Raw genomic sequence first — 18,499 nt, 5'->3', positions numbered from 1 at the left:
CTTGTCTTAGCAGACGATGAGTGGGTGGGTGGTTGAGTGAGTAAACGAATGGGTGGGTGAATGGAGATGAAGAGACGATGAGAAGAAGGATGGGTGGATGATGGAGGTGGGTGAACAGATGCAGGAGAGAATGATGGGTGGGAAGCTAGGGATCAAAGGATGAGTAAACAGGTGGATGGATGGATGGATGGATGGATGGATGGATGGATGGATGCACCAATGGAGGGCAAGTGGGTGGATGCCAAGAGCGTGGGTGATGGGTGGATGGATAGAAGGACCAGTGGAGGGGTGAATAGATAGGTGGACAGTGGGCAGATGGCAAGTGATAACATGGATGGGTGGATGGATGGATGGATGGACGGATGGACGGACGGACAGACGGATGGACGGGCAGGCGGGCAGACAGGCAGGAGGGAAGACAGACAGACAGGTAGATGGATGGATAGACAGATGGGTGGATGGATGGGTGGATAGGTGGATGGGTAGATGGATGGGCTGATGGGTGGACGGATGGGTGGATGGGTGGGTGAATAGATGGATGGACGGATGGGTGGATGGATGGGTGGACAGGTGGGTGGATGCACCAGTGGGAGGGGTGGGTAGTGGGTGGGGCATCATTGCATGGGTAAATGAGGCACTTCCTGGTAAAGAAGTAAGGATGACACCAAGCACAGTCTCTTGGACAGGCCTATCACTATTTCCTCCTGAGCAGGGAAGGGTATGGAGAGTGTTGAGGACGGACAGTCCACTCTGGAGTTGTTCAATAGACTGTGTTTTCTCTGTTTCTTTGGCAGACCCTGTACCTGCAATGTTGCTGGAAGCTTGGGAACCTGTGACCCCCACAGTGGGAGCTGCCCCTGCAAAGAGAATGTCGAAGGCAGCCTGTGTGACAGGTGGGGTGCGATCTACAAAGAGCTACCGGAAGTGATTGCTTAGTCTCTAGGGAGGCACCCAAGCTGTGTAGTAAGGGGAAAGGCAGGGCAGGGTCCTCAGGGACTTGGACAAGCCTGTCACCCCAGGTTCTTTCTGAAACCCCAAGGGCCTTCTACTCAGGAAAATAGCCAAAGGCCCCATGGGATACTCTGACCCAATGCCACTGAGGGTTTCTTAGCTTAGGGAATACATCATTGCTTCATGATTAAAATCCTGGAAACAAACTCTAAACACATAGGAAAAGCGTCTAATCCAGACAGCAAATACCTGGTGTCATATTTCAGCTCTTTTGCCTCACATCCATGGTAGATGTCACAGCTGTGACAGTCCTCCCATCTCACACCAGTGGCAGACATCACTAATGGAGAGCTGTGACAGCCCTCCCATCTCACACCAGTGGCAGACATCAATAATGGAGTGCTGTCATAGCCTCCCATCTCACACCAATGCAGACATTATTACTGGAACGCAACAATCTTAACCTTAGATCCTTCTTAATGCCTTGCTCTGAGAAGCCCCTACAAACTGAGCTAAGACAAGAGTCATCCTGGAGTCTCAAAGCAGGAACTATTTGAATAACAAAATTAATAAAGATGCGATTGCATTATAAGCCTAAGAATGGGGCAGATTGCCGGGCGGTGGTGGCGCACGCCTTTAATCCCAGCACTCGGGAGGCAGAGGCAGGCGGATCTCTGTGAGTTCGAGACCAGCCTGGTCTACAGAGCTAGTTCCAGGACAGGCTCCAAAGCCACAGAGAAACCCTGTCTCGAAAAACCAAAAAAAAAAAAAAAAAAGAATGGGGCAGATATCTTTAATGCCACATGATTGGCTAAATAAACAGATGACAGTGGGCAAATCTTCCTTCAGAATTGTAGATGACAGAGAGGGTGGAGTGGGAATCAGCCTAGAAGTGGCACGCCCCAGTGACTGCCCTGCCAACAGCAGCAAAGAATGCTGGCCTTAATGGGAACAGGCATTTGCATAGCCTCGAGATTCAGCTCTGGGAATAGTTACTAATTACAATGGTGGCTTCAAGCCGGTTGCAAGCAAGTTCTTTGATGTTTTCCCTCCTGGAAGGGTTTTTTTTTTTTTTAATTGTTTTGTGGGGTTTTGTGTTTTGTTTTTGAGACAGGTTCTCACTGAGCAGCCCAGGCTGGCTCCACACTATTAGAGATCTACCTGCCTCTGTCTGCCTCCTGGGTGCTGGGATTAATTGTTGTGCTTCTCTCCACCCTCAATTTTTTTCTTTTTTGAGACAGTGTCTCAGGAGGCCAGGCTAGCCTTGAACTTGCTGTGTAGCTGAAAATGACCTTGAACCCCTCCCTGCCTTCACCTCCCCCACTTCTAAAGACTAAACTGCAGCAACTGTTTAGACAAAAACCTGATGGGCAGATGGTAGCCGGGAGATAATGACCGGAGGCTGAGACAGGAGGACCGTCAAGAGCACAAAGCCAGACCAGAGTATAAAATAAGACCCTGTTTCAAAACCCAAGGGGGCTGGAAAGGACGGCTCCACGGTTAAGAACACTGGCTGCCTTTTCAGAGCACCTACATGGTAGCTCTGAGCCATCTGAAACTCCAGTTTCAGAGGATTCAACACCCTTTTCTGGACTCCACAGGCAGCAAACATGCACATAGACACAGTACATGGACATGCCTGCAAACAAGACACTCATAAGACAGTTTCAATTAGAATTTTTTTTTCTTTTTGTTTTTTGAGACAGGGTTTCTCTGTAGCTCTGGAGCCTGTCCTAGAACTAGCTCTTGTAGACCAAGCTGGCTTCAAACTCACAGAGATTCACCTGCCTCTGCCTCCTGAGTGCTGGTATTAAAGGTGTGTACCACCACCACCTGGTTAAAATTTCTTTTAAAAAACAAAACAAACAACAACAACAAAACCCAAAGTCTGTTGGCCCCTTTAGTGCCAGCACTCAGGAGGCAGAGGCAGAGGCAGGAGGATCCCTGTGAGTTAAGGGCCAGCCTAGTCTACCTAGCAGGTTCCAGGGCAAGCAGAGCTGCCTAGTGAGACCCTGTCTCAAGCAAACGAACAAACACCCCACAGAAACGAAAGTGTCAAGATCACAGGCGAGGAAGAGGAGATGTTAGCAAATCAGAGGCGACAAGGGCATGGCTAAATGCAGTGTCAGTTCCTGGATCAGGGGAGTGTTAGTGAGAAAGGAAAGAAACCCTGACACAGCCTGGAGTTAACGTCGGGTGATGCTGATCTCTTGGCTTCAAGGCTGTGTATCAGCAGCAGAGACACTGACCCAGCAGGCACGGGACTGTCTGTCCTGTCTTTGTAATTCTTGTGACTCTAAAAGGATAATAAAAATTGAAATGTTCTTTTAAATTTCCCCAGGATTCCAAAAAGTCTGGTTGGATCTCAGTCCTATTGAATCCTGGCTCAGAGATGTGACCCCGCCTCTCTTACAGATGCCGTCCTGGAACGTTTAACCTGCAGCCCCACAATCCGGCAGGCTGCAGCAGCTGCTTCTGCTATGGCCACTCCAAGGTGTGTGCCCCCGCTGCCGGTTTCCAGGCACACCACATCATCTCAGACTTCCGCCATGGTGAGCAGTGCACAGAAGCTGCCTTGGGGAGGAGGGGGTGTTCCTCCCCTAGCAGGGGTTCTCCCTTTAGAAGCTAGGATAGGGACAGCCCTTCCACCAAGGATCCTATGCCCTAGGCCACAGAGCCTAGGCTGGTAGTGTGAAAGGTGTCTTCCAGGACCTGCCTGCTGCCCCTCGGCTCCTTCCCCAACCTCCGCTTTTCCAGCCTCCAGGGCTCTATCCTCAGGTGGTACAGGAAAACAGGGTGTGTCCGAAGGCACCCTGAGTCCTGTGGACAGCCTCCATTCACCCCCAGGAAAGTTAGTCTCCCTTAGCATATCTGAGTTCCAGCTTAGAGTCTTGGCCTCCATGTATTAAGCACCTGCTGTATGCCAGGCCCTGCTGAGCTCCACGTTCCAGGAAATCTCAGGATTGCTGTAGGCAGGTGTTCTCATTCCCATGTTACAGACTAGATCCAGGCCTGCCTGAGATTGGTTCTGGCAGCCATGGTTGTGTGTTTGGAGCAAGGGGGGGGGTGGAACTCCAAGCCCTGCAATCCATCAGAGCTAGTGTGCCCAGCCATGCTCCTCAGACCATTCCCGGACTCCTGAGAGTACAATCTGGACACTGGTCTTTGGGCCTTCAGAAAAGGGGCAGTGCACCCTCTGCTGGACACCACACAGAAAGCAGGACAGCTCGTGGCAGTGGCTGGCCAGAATCTAGCATAGTGCATAGTCTCTATAGTCTCATAGGGCTTGTCTTCAGAACCCTAAGATAGCATGATAGGACTTGGGATGTGGTTGAATTGGCAGAGTTCTTGCTGAGACTGTGCAAAGTTCTTCCAGGATGTGGAACCTCTGTCCTCCCTCAAGCCCAGCCCAGTCTTCAGAGAGTGGTCTTTCCCCACCGTTCCTCTCTGAGACAGGGTCTCATCTAACCCAGACTGACTTCCAACCCCCTCCTACTTTAGAGCCCTGCAGGACTTGTCCCTGGAGACCAGCCTTTGGGGTCTCGCAGTTGGGGCAAATAGTCTGTCTTCCGTGTTTAGGCGCTGACGGTTGGCAGGCCAGAAGTACGGGCTCATCAGAGCATCCTCTGCAATGGAACCAGAATGGGATCCTCCTGCAAGGAGAGAAGAGACTGTCAGCACCAGGTAGGTAGCAGTCCCTACTGATCTCACCACTCAGGTTTCTGCCAGCTGCTCATAATACAGTACCTTAGAGTGGATGAAATCTAAAAGACAGGTTAACTTCAGCTCGGTTCCTGTACGACTTGAGGTAGCCTTCCTGTAGACAGAATCCTGAGGCGGCCCATGGCACCTTGTTCCTGTTCCTATGACGTCCCCTACCCAGATCAACCATGGGGACCCCACCCCAGCCACTTCGCCTCATCCCAGCTATCTCCCAGAGACCACTGACCAGACAGTGTGGCCCGACTAAGTTTTCACTTCTAAACAGCTTACGAGAGGGGTTCAATTTCAGCGTGTGTTTAGGGGTACCTGCCACAACAGGGCTGCCAAGTGACCGTGGTCTTCATGGCTGAGAGCACACACATTTATTCTCTTGGTGTTACAGGCTGTGTTCCTTCTGGCCGCCCCAGAGCTGAGACCATGTCTCCCCTGCAGCACTTACACCCTCCCCGACATTCAGACCAGAGGCTTACATTCACAGCTGACCGCCCTCCAGGGGATAATCCTACAGACCTCCCCTATTTCACAGCCAGAGGACTAACACTCCCCAACTCTGTTTACAGCCTTAATCCTTTGTGCCTGGCCAAATCCCCTCTGTGCAGACCCATCTCTCAGGGTTTAGGGTTGGGGACACCTTTGGGTACTGTGATTCTTCAATCAGACCACAGCATATGTGAGCTCACCGAAATACCATGTGTGTGTCTCTGTGTGTGTGAGAGAGAGAGTGTGTGCATGTGTGTGTGCATGGCATGTGTGTGTGCATGCGTGTGTGAGCATGCGTGTGTGTGTGCATGAGTGTGTGTGTGGATGCGTGTGTGTGTGCATGGCATGTGTGTGTGCATGGCGTGTGTGTGCATGCGTGTGTGTGTGGGCGTGTGATGCATGTGAGTGGGCACAGTTGTGTGTACGGGTGCAAGTGCATGAGGAGGCAGAAGTTGATGTCAGGCACCATCCTCCACCCCTCTTCACCTTGTCCACTGAGGCAGGTGTCTCAATCAAGCCCAGAGCTCGCTGATATGACTAGTCTCAGGCCGGCCAGCTTTGTTCTGGAGATGTCCTATCTCCACTCTCTAAGGCTGGAATGACAGTGGCCACCATGTTCACGCGACAGTTACATGGGTTCTGGGAATCCAGACTCTGGTCCTCTCACTTTTGTGTCTGCGCTGTCTCCAAGCACTGACCTCGGATTTTCCACCCACCACGGCACACACAGTTTGGATGGTTATCGTTGCGGTCGATATAGACGCTAGAATCAAGCGTGTGGCGCTATCAAAGCCTTTCCTTCTTGCCTTTAGAGAAGTTCCTGGGAGACCAGAGACTCAGCTATGGACAGCCAGTCATACTGACCCTCCAAGTACCGCCTGGGGGCTCTCCACCCGCTGTGCACCTGAGACTGGAGGGGGCAGGCTTGGCTCTGGCTCTGAGGCCCTCCAGTTCACCCAGGCCTCAGGACTCCAGGCAGCCAGGACAGGTTCAGCTCCTGTTCCTGTAAGTGTCTCCCTGTCCTGAGACGTGGGAGTGGCATGGGTAGGCAGGGTGATCTCCGAGGGCTAGGCACACTGGAGGCTCCTGAGAATCCCAGGCTCTTGGCACCAACTGTCCCTACTTCAGGCTGTCCCACTGACTTCCTGCCCCTTCCAGCCTGCAGGAGACCTCTGAGGAGGCAGACATCCCTCTGCCTGCCTTCCACTTCCAGCGGCTGCTTGCCAATCTGACTGCCCTGAGCATCTGGACCAGGGGCCAAGACCTGGGTCATTCTGGTCAGTATGATGGCAATTCACCCCTAAAAACTCGGGTCCTGGCCCTGCATTGCTTGTGGAGGTTCTCACAGCATGGACTCTGAGACTGAGAAATCAGGACACTTACACAGGCAGAAGTGTGTCTGAGGATAGAGGCATTTGCTGGACTGTGGGGAACTGGGAGGCCTGGGGAAGGACGGTCCCTGACAGAATCCAGCGCCGCCCCAACCTGCCACAGCATCTTTTTGTGGGCATTTCCCCCTGCTGGAAAATAATGGCATTGCAGTTTGGCCACACCATAGGCTAATAGGGAGACTTAGCTCACCCAACTGCTTTTAAGACAGGGTCTCACTGGTCCTGAACTCTTCATCTTCCTCCCTCTGACTCCCAAGTGCCAGGATTGCAGGAGTCTCACTATGGAGCCCTGTCTGGTCTGGAACTTGTTAAGTAGATCAAGTTAGCTTTGAAACTCAGAGGATTAAAGTTACCACCATGCCCGACAATATTTATTGACTTGTATATATGTATATTTATGGGCACACATTCATGTGTGTGCCACACGCGTGAGGGGCGGAGGACAGCTTGTGGGGTCCTGCGAATTGAACATGCGTCCTCAGGTTTAGTAACTTGGGTTCTTAACCTGCTGAGCCATTTTGCTGGCCCCAAGCATATACATCTTGCAGTCTGGGCTCTCTCTGCCCCACCCACCTGGGTTAATCAAGATCTAGCAATGCTAGCCTTATGCATTCTAGCACTGGGCACTGGGTCTAAACTCATCTGCTCCCGTTGCTCTTGACTCTTTTGCCTGTCGTTTTTAAAGCTACACTTAAAACCTGGCGTAGTAGCCATGCCTGCGATCCCAGCACTTTAGAGGGTCGGGCAAGAGGATAGCAGTCTGAAGACAGCTGCACCGCAAGACCGTGTCTCAAAAAGCAAACGAAAATCACAGCTGACTCACAGGCCGCCTTCGTATGCGTGGGCCTGTCTCACAGGTGCCAGGGAGATGTGCATGGAGGCCTCCCCTTCTCTTCCCATTCTACAGGAGCAGTGGCCCTCTGTGAAGTCCAGCTCATCTCGGCCAGGGCCCAGCGAGGGCTTGCTCCAGCAGCCTCTTGGGTGGAGTCTTGCTCGTGTCCCCAGGGATACACAGGCCAGTTCTGTGAATTCTGTGCCCTGGGATACAAAAGAGAGATACCTCGTGGGGGTCCCTACACCAGCTGCATCCCCTGCACCTGCAACCAGCATGGCACCTGTGATCCCAGCACAGGTGAGTCCCGGGATCCCATCCCAAGGCCCCCTTGGCTCTATGTCCAGCACAGTGTGATGAGGCCTGGCTGTCACAGGTGGCTCTCGGGGACAAAGGCTCTGGTCTGTCCTTGCCGTGATACCTGGGCTTCTCCTGAGCGGGACACCAGAGACTTCGACCATCTGCAGAGGCCTGCAGGTGTCTTTCTACAGCCCGTGGGCAGGCCTGGGAGGGGCTCCTCGGGGCCTTACTACTTGGCAGGTTCTGAGGAAAGGCAGAGGGATTATCAGCACAGATCTTCAGAGGGTCATGCAGGTGACAGCAACTCTTGGGTGTCAACCCCGAGCCACAAGCCTACCATCCTCTTCGTTTTGACTGTGGCCTTGGGAAAGTCACTCCCTGGACACCCCATCCGTACAGTTCAGATGGTAATAGTGTGCACAGCCCAGGCTGTGCAGACAAGGCCACGTGAAGGTCAGTGAGTCGGGAATTGCCCAGACATCAAAAAACAGCCCTGCTTTGCACCAAAGCTCAGGGGTAGCTGACAAGGTGACCTGAGGAGTCTTCTCCTGGGTGAGGCAGATAGGAGAAGCCATTCCCCCCCTCCCTGGGGTCGGCACTACATCTTCGACTCCTGCAGACATCGGAGTGGTACGTTCTCCATTACTGTCCCATTCTCCAAGACAGGGACCTCATGACCGGTAGATAGGTGGCAGAGACACACCTCCCACCAACCCCAGGGTGAGAGTGTCATTCAGTAGAGCTATTCCCCACACCTGGAGAGGAGTAGAAGCCTCACCGGGGGTCATGTGACCAGGGGCTGTTAGGGCACAGACACAGGCTTCTCCACCTCTGTACCACAGGCCTTTCACCCTGCTGTCTCCACGGAGCAGATGGGGTCTCTGTCACTCTTGATACACAGAGCATCATCTACCCATCCTGCCCTGGCAGACATCACCAGTCGAGCCTAGATGAGGCCTCATAATCCTTTCCCACTCAATGCTCCCTGCAGCTGCTATTGAGGAAACAGAATCTTCTCATGAGATAGAACTGGAACTAATTTTTCACCCCCACTGAGCCCTTGACGCCGCCGCAACTTTCCATTCCATATAAGCAAGTCTTCATTTGTAAAATAGGTCGGAGAAAGAAGCCTGAGGGTGTAGAACTGAGGCAGGAGCTGCTTATCCAGGGAATGAAGATCCTTTTCTTTTTCCTTCCAAACCTGGCCAGACACTGCTGGTTACCTCCTATAGGGGGCAGTCTTGCCTTTCCTTCTGTCCCCATGGCCAGTTGTCCCCTCTAAGATCCCAGGCACTGAGCAGACACTAGGGGCTGCTGGACTGGAGAAGGGGTCTGTGATGTCCCGTCCAGGCACCAGCAGGCAGAACAGATTTGTCGTACTGACAATCGGTGTGTACTCATGGTCACTGCACAGAGTGAGCCCCACGAGGCTGGAAGCCTGGGCCAGGGCCTCCTTAGGTGGGTCCTTCAGGAAGAAGAGGACACAAGAGCAGAGATGATGTCCCTTCCACTGCTCTGAGATACAAACAAGTAGTGGAAAAATACCCGAGTTTCCTTCCTGTCTCTAGTACTCCGTCCTTGTCTCCTACAGACATACCTGTTGTGTGGCCTTTCCATCCTCTAAGAGACAGGGATCTGAGGTGCAGGGTGGCCACATGGCCAATAGGTGGCAGAGCTGCATCCCCTACGCACCAAGGGATGGGTTAGATGGTTTTCCCAGATCACGCAGGCATGGTGGACATGGCAGTCTGGTTCACCTGGACCCTTCATCCCCATACCCTGCTGCCTCCGGTTCTTACTAGTCTTCCAGGATGTGCCCCGTGGCTCCTCCACAAGGATACTCACTGTTGTCCAGGCCAGTGATTCTCAACATGTGGGTCACAACCCCTTTGGCAAACCTCTATCTCAAAAAAAATATTTACATTACGATTCACAACAGTAACAAAATTACAGTTATGAAGAAGCAACAAAAACAATCTATGGCTGGGGTCAGCACAATGAGAGCAACTGTATCAAAGGGCCGCGGCCTTAGGAAGGTTGAGAACCACTGCTCTGGGGAATTCTGGGCCAAGGTGATGGACAGGTATTTGTCTTGCTCTGTAGGGATCTGCCTGTGTGGCCACCATACCGAGGGTCCTTCCTGTGAGCGCTGCATGCCAGGTTTCTACGGCAACGCCTTCTCGGGACATGCTGATGACTGCCAGCCCTGTCCGTGCCCCGGCCGATCAGCCTGCACAGCCATCCCAGAGAGTGGGGAGGTGGTGTGCACACACTGCCCCCCTGGCCAGAGAGGTGAGTGGCTTGTGTCTATTCCCCAGGGAGATCGAACTCGATGCTCCAATCCTGCCCCAGCTCTAGCTGAGCAGTCTGGGTTTGGGTGTGATGGGGGGAAAGAGCCTGACCTTAGGTGTGGCAATCATGACTACGAAGAACAGTGCAGACCTACCTGGGCCTTGGCCATACAGAACTGACCCTTGAAAGACCCTTATATGGGCCTTAGAGCCTGACTCATGGCTTAGGATGAAGCCGGGGGACCTGGGATCCTCACTGGGAAGATGGGAAACCTCAAGGCAAACCTCTCATATGTCAAAGGAAAGCTCAGCTCGTAAAGTGCTTGCTGAACAAGCCAGGTGGCCCTACTCAGACTCAGAACCCATGTAGAAAAAGGCCGAGAGCTATGGCACATATCTAAACTCTCAGCACTGGGGAAGCAGAGGCAGGCGATCTCTGTGAGTTAAAGGCCAGTCTGGTCCTCAGAGCGAATTCCAGGATAGGCTCCAAAGCTACACAGAGAAACCCTGTCTCAAAAAAGGAAAAAAGAAACATTGATTGAGGGTGATCCCCAGCATCTACTTCTGGTCTTCATGCACACACACATATGTATACACACACACACATACAGGCAAATGCACACACACACAGACAAGTGTACATACACATGCACACAGGCACATGTATACATACACGCAGGCACCTGTTCGCACACACATACTTGCAGACACGTGTACACACACACGGATTTTCAGCATTAGTTTTTAGGAAAGTCTATGGGTAACATAAGGGAAACAGAGCCTTCCCACACCTTCCCATGCTCCTGCACCCCCGCTCCCTGCCGCAGAGCTGATGCTATTCCCAGAGGTGCATTTAATGACACTTGAAATGTCTACAAGCCCCACAAAGTCACCCACTTAAAATGGACAATTAAATGGCTATTGGTATATTACATCATTAATTTTTTATCATACTAAAACCTATATCATAAAACTGTCCTCCTTGGCCATCATTTTAAGCATGTGATTCATTGGCCTCAGGGGCCTGGCATCATATGCTGTCCCATGCCACTGTGCAGTCCTGTGAGCCCTGTGCCCGCTGAACTGTTGTTTGGTGGTCTCTGTCCCCCCTCCTCCCCACTATTTGACTATGTTTCTGAATTTGACTCTTTGGGGTCTTGTCTAAGCAGAAGCGTGTGTTGTCCTTCTGTGTCACTTGGCATCTGGCTTTGTGTGGGACTGGTGTCTGCCTGAGTGGCCTTGTGGAGTATTCTGCTCTCTGAAACATCTTCTGAAAGCAGCTTCCTGTCCTGCAGTCTCCCCAAGGTTGGCTGGATGGACTCTCAGGGAACACAGAGCCTGGTGCGTGTGGGAGAGTCCCACGGTTGGATTCTATACCCCACGGGCATCATGCTTGCCCTGCCTCTCTACCCATGAAACCCACGTTGGACCCCGTGTGGCTCCCAGAGCCTTCAGAAGTGAATGAAGCTCTGACAGTGAGAGCGAGAGGCTCGCATGGTGGGCGGGAGCAACCCCTGAGAGGGCACATCAGGGAGCAGCTGCTGCCGCCAGAAGGAACCATCCTGGCAGTGCCTAGGGTGACTTACAGATCAGGGACTTCTGCCAGCCTCCAATTCCGCATCACCTCCCGGGGCCTTCCTTAGGAGAGAGTAGCATGCAGCTTGTCTGGTCATCTGAACTGAGCCTGACCGACATCCTCGTGATGCTGTGGAAGCTGCTCGTGAGGGGGAAGGATAAAGGTGGACGCATTGGTACCTGCTGCTGCTGAGCGCTTAGCGTCGAGTGCCTTGCAAGGATAACTGTGTCGAGGCCTCGCAGCAGGGCTTTGGGGTGTCTAGAGAGTTGTCCTCACTAGAGGCAAGGAGCACCGTGGCTTGCCTGGGGCCACACCAGGGGGTGATGCTCTAGGACTTGGCTGCAGGCCAGCTTGACTCATAGACCCTGCTCACCTTCCCAGAAAAATGACAGATTTACTGCACCCTGTGAGCCAGAGCTCCAAACCTGCCCCTTCCGCACACAGGACGTCGCTGTGAGAGCTGCGAAGATGGCTATTTTGGGGATCCTCTGGGACTCTCTGGAGCCCCCCAGCCCTGCCGCCAGTGCCAATGCAGCGGGAATGTGGATCTCAATGCTGTTGGCAACTGTGATCCTCGTTCCGGCCACTGTTTGCGCTGCTTGTACAACACCACAGGCGCCCACTGCGAGCACTGTCAGGATGGTTTCTATGGGAGCGCCTTGGCCACCAGGCCTGAGGACAAGTGTGCACGTGAGTACCCACTTCTCAGAGCCGTGGGGTAAGGCACGTGAGCCACTGTCCTCAGCCCTCGTTCAGGACCCACACAGGATGCTGAGAGAGCTACCTTCTCTGTTCTCTAGAACATCAGGGTTTGTTCTTTCCCCAAGGCCTCTTCAGTGCTGGCACCTCATAAGCTCTGATCCTACAGTGCCCCCCGCCCTGTTCTGCTCATTCAGCACTGTCTCGCATCCGCCCTTAGCACATAAGGCTGATGCAGGGATGGGGAAGCCATGCCTCATCTCATGTGCACCCCTCTCCCTGCCTGGGTTGCCCTCTGCCTCATGCGTGTCAAAGGGTCACAGTCTGCATTTGAATCGGGCTCCTGGAAGTCCTGCATGAGAGGAACTCAGCTTTCCCCCATCCGCGTCCTCAGAGCCCTTTCACATGGCGCTGGTCACACCTCACTGTGGCAGTAGGGGTCCCTCCAGGAAACCCCATTCTGGAAGGAAGCCGCACTATGGTTCCCAGGAGAGCAGAAGTGCGTGGCTCCAGATGGGGCTGCCAGGCTCTGCCTGTGTTAGGCAACCACATCGCTGGCCCTCTCTCCAGCCTGCAGGGTTGAGACGGACTTGGGGAAGGGCGGTCTACACCCCTACTCTTCTGGGCTGGCTCACCAAGGACCTGGCAAATAGGCTGAGACCCAAGCTTATCCCTCAAGCCTTTTCCAGGAGGGTCTCAGGAATCTGGCCTGTGTGACCGTCATTTCTGGGGCTCCCTTGGCTTCTTGGCTTCTGCCTGTACCCCTAAAGTTTAAGCAAATGATTCCAACATCCTTTTTTGAAACCTAGCCTGCAGCTGTGACCTGAGGGGTTCAGTCAGTGAGAAGATAACCTGCAACCCAGTGACCGGCCAGTGTGCCTGCCTGCCTCACGTTACGGGGAGGGACTGCAGCCGCTGCAGCCCTGGCTTCTATGATCTCAAGTCTGGAAGAGGCTGCCAGAGGTAGGGGTGAAACTGTGAGTGCCTGGGAGGGGTTGCCAGAGGTAGGGGTGAAACTGTGAGTGCCTGGGAGGGACTGCCAGGGGGTAGGGGTGAGGCTGTGAGTGCCCCAGGAGGGGCTCTCAGAGGTAGGGGTGAGGCTGTGAGTGCCTTGGGAGGAGCTGTCAGGGGTAGGGGTGAGGCTGTGAGTGCCCTGGGAGGGGTTCTCAGAGGTAGGGATGGGGCTGTGAGTTCCTTGGGTGTTTTGGCTCAGGGAAGAGGGCACCATGGAGCCTCAGGGAAGACTCTGGTCTGGAGTGTGTTGTCCCAGGTTCTTTTCCACATCCACAGTGCCCTCCACCAAAGGGCATGAAAGCTCAGTCTCTGGGTATCAGATTCCTGGCTCTGCCAGCCCTGGAGGCAAGTCAAGAACAGCCCAAGGGCTGGGCAGGTGGGCAGATGGCTGGTTTGGTCTGATTCTCTGTCTCAATGACACAGATCACTGGGTGGCCTTTTGACCACAGCTCCTGAGACAATGTGTCAGCCTCAAAGGAAGACTCTGGGGAGGCTGAAGAAGTGGTGACTGTCTTTGTGTGGCTCCTTGGCGCCCTTAGTGCGGATTTCACAGTGACTTTCCAGACCCGTGCCAGTGTTTTATGTGACTTGTGCTCCCGTGGACACAGCCAACCATCAGAGGCTGGGTTAAGGGGTGGCAGCATCAACCTTCATTCTTGCTTCTTGTTGCAGCTGTAACTGCCACCCGCTCGGCTCCTTGGAAAACAAGTGTCACCCCAAGACTGGCCAGTGCCCCTGCCGCCCCGGTGTCACAGGCCAGTCCTGTGACAGATGCCAGCTGGGTTTCTTTGGCTTCTCCATCAAGGGCTGCCGAGGTGAGCAAGCCGCATCCCGCTGGGCCATGGGAGGGAGGGCTGAGGTCTCCTTCTGGTGATGACCACAAGAAGCAGGGATGGTGGGGGAGATGATGGGTAGCCGCTGGCTGGTTGCTTGAGCCTGGCCGTAAGAACATGGAGCGTACGAGTGCTAGGAAGTCGGTATTGTAGGTCACATCTGTGACCACCGAACTCTTGTGTGTCATCAGGCACTATGTCACATGTGAGCCACTGTTTCCTCACTGCACAGCTAGTACTTTGGCAGTTCTGGGGCAATAAGTAAGCCTTAAGGCTAGGTTGCCGGCTTAGCCTTCTAACCTTCTAGTCAGTCTGGCATGGAGCCCTGGAATCTGCATTTGAGGACACACGGGGGTTGTGGGAATTTCCAGGTGGGGTTTGAGGATTCGGGGTCGGAGGTGGGAGATGAGTCTGAGCGCCTTATCGGGTCCCCAGAGCTGGCTTCTGTCCCCCAGACTGTAGGTGTTCCCCACTGGGCGCTGCTTCACCTCAGTGCCACGAGAACAGCACGTGTGTGTGCAGGCCCGGCTTCGTGGGCTACAAGTGTGAGCGCTGCCAGGACAATTTCTTCCTCAAGGATGATGACACAGGGTGCCAGGAGTGTCCCACCTGCTACGGTCTGGTGAAGGAGGAGGTGAATTGCTATGCCTAGACGCCCCCTCTTTCAGGATCATTTCACACCTCCAGGGAGCACCAACTCCATGCTGTGGACCAGAAGCTGCCTGCTCATTCACAGACCTCGAGCCTTTTATTCCCGCTGGCCACCTTCTCCTGGGTTCCCCCAGCCTCCTCATTCCAATTCCTCTGACCTTTACCTGGTCCTCCTGTCCTGAAAGAACCAGAGGTGGCTCTTGTCACCTCCCTTCCTAGCCTCCCAGGGCCAAGGTCCCATACCTGTATAGCTCAGTAGGGGTAAGATGACAGGGCACCCCAGGAGCAACACAGACAGCATTTCAAGCAGGGAAGTGTGTGAAACCGAAGTCAGGAGTTGGAGCCTGAGAGATCCGAGGCAGAGGGCATCGTTATATGTGTTCATATTCTACTCCAGAATAGCTAGTTCCAGTCTTCTAACCTCCTGGGCCCGGTGGGGCTCTGAAAAGGTGCGGTGCTACGGGAGAAAGCAGCGTTTCCTGAGTTCTAGCTACGAGCGCAGAGAGCAAACAGGCCAGGCCTGTAAGCAAAGCCATTTCCAGTTCTGCAGGACAGCGTGCATTCTGCACCGTTGGGTAAATCAAGCTACCACGTGGCTTCCTGCTGCCTGCAACACTTTTTCTTCCAGATGAGGTCACAATCCATTTGTCATTGAGAAAGGCATAGAGGCTGGGTGGTGGTGGCACATGCCTTTAATCCCAGCACTCAGGAGGCAAGAGGCAGGCAGATCTCTGTGAGTTCGATGCCAGCCTGGTTTACAAAACGAGTTCCAGGAGAGCTGTTATACAGAGAAATCATGCCTCAAAAAATGAAATCCCAAACCAAAACAACCAAAAATACAAAACAAACAAACAAACAAAATATAGCAAAGAGGGTGGTATCTAAACAGAAACAACTTCCAACGTTGACCTCTGACCTCTAACACATGCACCTCCCCAGGCAAACATATATGTGCACATACAAGCACATATATACGCAGGCGCTTACACACCAACCTTCACGAGGCTCCTTTCCTCGCCTTCTGTCCCTTCCTTAGCAGCACAGGGGTGTGGCTGTCAGGGTGGCATCAGGAGCTAGGCTCAGAAGGGAAGTAGCTGGTGATCTGGGCAGACAAGGCAGGCCCTAGGGGCTAGTGAGTCTTTAGCTCTGAGACGCAGGCAGGATTGGAAGGGGAGAAACCATGGAAGAGGTGGACTAGGCAGAGGCCAGGGACAACTCCCAGCACCTAGAGATCCCAGCCTTGCAGGTTTTCTTTCCATTTGTCCTGGCAGGCAGCCAAGCTGAAGGCCAGGCTGATGCTGATGGAGGGGTGGCTGCAAGGGTCTGACTGTGGCAGCCCCTGGGGACCACTAGACATTCTTCAGGGAGAAGCGCCTCGGGGGGATGTCTACCAAGGTCACCACCTACTTCAAGGTACAGGGGAGGTGAGGGTGCTGGTGGAACCCCGGGCTGGCTTGACATTTTGGGAGCTCTTAGGATAGTCATGACACCCCATAGGCCTATCCTCCCATGTCCCTAGCACATCCTGTGATGATATTGACATGCGTCTCAGTCCCCTGCCTCATGGGTCTGGGTCCCCTGCCTCCTGCCCTGCACTGATTGTAAACTCCAGGCAAACCCTGGGCTGGGTTCATTCATTTTAACCATTTAACCACACCCTCGCCTGGGGCGCTGTTCCAGGTGCTGAACCGGTAGAGTCCTCAGGGGTTTTGGCTTTTGGCCTGTTTGCTCACTGCCACGTCTCCAGACTGTGTTTGGCAAGTGGCAAAAATGATTAGCAACTAAGAAAAGCAGACCTGTCATTAAACCAGGTGGAATGTGGCCTTGGGGCACAGGAAACTTCCAAACGTCGAGACTGGGTTGGTCCCTTTGTACAGCTGTGTTTGCAAATAGCTGTGCTTCAGCCTCTGGCTAAAGGTGAGGCAAGTCTTGTGCAGCTGTCAAGCAAGGGAGCAGTCAGTCGGCGCCGTGTGACCCTCAGTGAAGAGTTACAGCCCTGAATTGAGTTGGGGGTCCACTGCCAGCCCAGATTCTGGAGCTACTCACTGTGGTTTCTCAGGGCCTGCTTTCAAGTCTCTGTGTGTGACTGATTGGCTAGCCTTCTCTGGACCTCAACTTTGGCAGCTGTTAAATGCGCAAGTTTCTCCTTTGGAGTACTGGAGGCAGGGGCAGAGTGGCACTGGGGGCCCAGCTGTGCCCAGGCAGGTGGAGGTCTCAGACGAAAGCCTAGTGAGGGGACTTTCGTGTAGAACCTCAATCAGCAATGATCACTCATTCACTGGCTCCCCACAGAGGCCCGGGAAACCTTCCTGGAGCAGATGGTGGACCTGGAAGGTGCCATGAAGGCCACGTGGAAGCAGTTGCAGGTGCTGAGAGGAAGCGTCAGCTGTGACCAGCCTGGAGCTCAGAAGGCCTGCGCCCAGCTGACGGAGCTGGGGGACACATTGCGGTCCTCAGAGGAGGGGGTCCTGCGTGCAGCCTCAGCTCTTCCGTTTCTGGTACCATGGTCTCCCCTGAACCCTGCTTCCATTTCCCCTGGAGCCTGTGTAGGGCTCTTTGACCTAGTCCTGCCCTTAACCATTTGCCCATGGTGTGGTCTATGCCTTAAAGGATGCTTGGTGTCACCTGCAGACCCGATCACACTGGGTCTCGTCTACTGGCACAGGAGGGCACTGTTTGCAAAAGTCAAATGTATTTGGAGTAGACAGTGAATGCATAATGGCAGGCCGTGTCACTGGGCTTTATGTGCAGCCATGGTTAGCTCGTGCATTTTATGAAGTTATTGACACCATCCTATTCTACCCAGTCAGTTAGCCAGCTGTGACCCTTGACCTTCCAAGATGAGCCTCAGTTTCTTCCTCTGTTTTTTATTTATTTATTTATTTATTTATTTTGGTTTTTCGAGACAGGGTTTCTCTGTAGCTTTGGAGCCTGTCCTGGAACTCCCTTGGTAGACCAGGCTGGCCTCGAACTCACAGAGATCCACCTGCCTCTGCCTCCCAAGTGCTGGGATTAAAGGCGTGCGCCACCACCACCCGGCTCTTCCTCTGTTTTTTAAGGTGAATCTTCAGGAAGGATCCAGCCCACCCACCAATTGGAGCCATCTGGCATCAGAGGCCCACATCCTTGCCAGGAGGTGAGCCCTGAGGTTCCAGGATGTTGGGAACTGTGCCCATACTGTTGACATGGGGCCAGGCCTTCTTGGACAGACTCCAGAGTCAGGGTTGGTCTCTAGGAGCCCAAGAGCCGCTCAGCGAGGAGTAATATTACCAGTATGGGAAGGGGTTTGGTGGAGTGGAGATGGAGACGCAGACGTGATGGGGAAAAGCTTGCTCAATGGAATGCATCTCAGCATCTGGTGGCTTTAAAAAAAATCCACAAGTTTATTGAGATGCAATTCACATGGGCCTGGGAAGACCAGACTGGCCTTGAACTCAGAGATTTGCCTGCCTCCTGAGTGCTGGGATTAAAGGTGTTCACCTCCATGAAAGCACATTTTCCTCTTAAAAAAAAAAATTATTTGGGGGGCCGGAGTGATGGCTCACTGGTTAAAAGCATGTATTGCTCTTCTAGAGGACCTGAGTTCAGTTCCTAGCACCCATACTGGGTAACTCACAACCTCTTGTAACTCTTTCTGCCTCCAAGGGCACCTGCATTCACATGCACAGACTCACATGCACACAGACTTACATGCACACAGACTCACATGCACACAGACTCACATGCACACAGGCTGCACACAGACACACATGCACACA

General features: G+C 53.4%; 1 protein-coding gene across 1 annotated transcript in view; it reads left to right on the top strand.

The window, feature by feature from the left end:
* The window catches only part of Lamc3 (laminin subunit gamma 3), a 56,323-nt gene that overhangs the window by 21,337 nt on the left and 16,487 nt on the right, over positions 1-18,499 (top strand). The window contains exons 7-20 of the mRNA XM_013355227.2: positions 795-893; positions 3,367-3,503; positions 4,531-4,635; positions 5,967-6,159; positions 6,313-6,431; positions 7,453-7,677; positions 9,781-9,969; positions 11,989-12,234; positions 13,053-13,206; positions 13,930-14,072; positions 14,546-14,724; positions 16,013-16,154; positions 17,034-17,239; positions 17,801-17,877. Coding sequence (XP_013210681.1) covers positions 795-893; positions 3,367-3,503; positions 4,531-4,635; positions 5,967-6,159; positions 6,313-6,431; positions 7,453-7,677; positions 9,781-9,969; positions 11,989-12,234; positions 13,053-13,206; positions 13,930-14,072; positions 14,546-14,724; positions 16,013-16,154; positions 17,034-17,239; positions 17,801-17,877 — 2,214 coding nt within the window. The remainder of the gene's footprint in view (positions 1-794; positions 894-3,366; positions 3,504-4,530; positions 4,636-5,966; positions 6,160-6,312; positions 6,432-7,452; positions 7,678-9,780; positions 9,970-11,988; positions 12,235-13,052; positions 13,207-13,929; positions 14,073-14,545; positions 14,725-16,012; positions 16,155-17,033; positions 17,240-17,800; positions 17,878-18,499) is intronic.

The sequence above is a fragment of the Microtus ochrogaster genome, chromosome 4 (assembly GCF_000317375.1).
Source record: "Microtus ochrogaster isolate Prairie Vole_2 chromosome 4, MicOch1.0, whole genome shotgun sequence".
Lineage (NCBI taxonomy): Eukaryota > Metazoa > Chordata > Mammalia > Rodentia > Cricetidae > Microtus > Microtus ochrogaster.
This window is presented reverse-complemented; position numbering and strand designations above follow the sequence as displayed.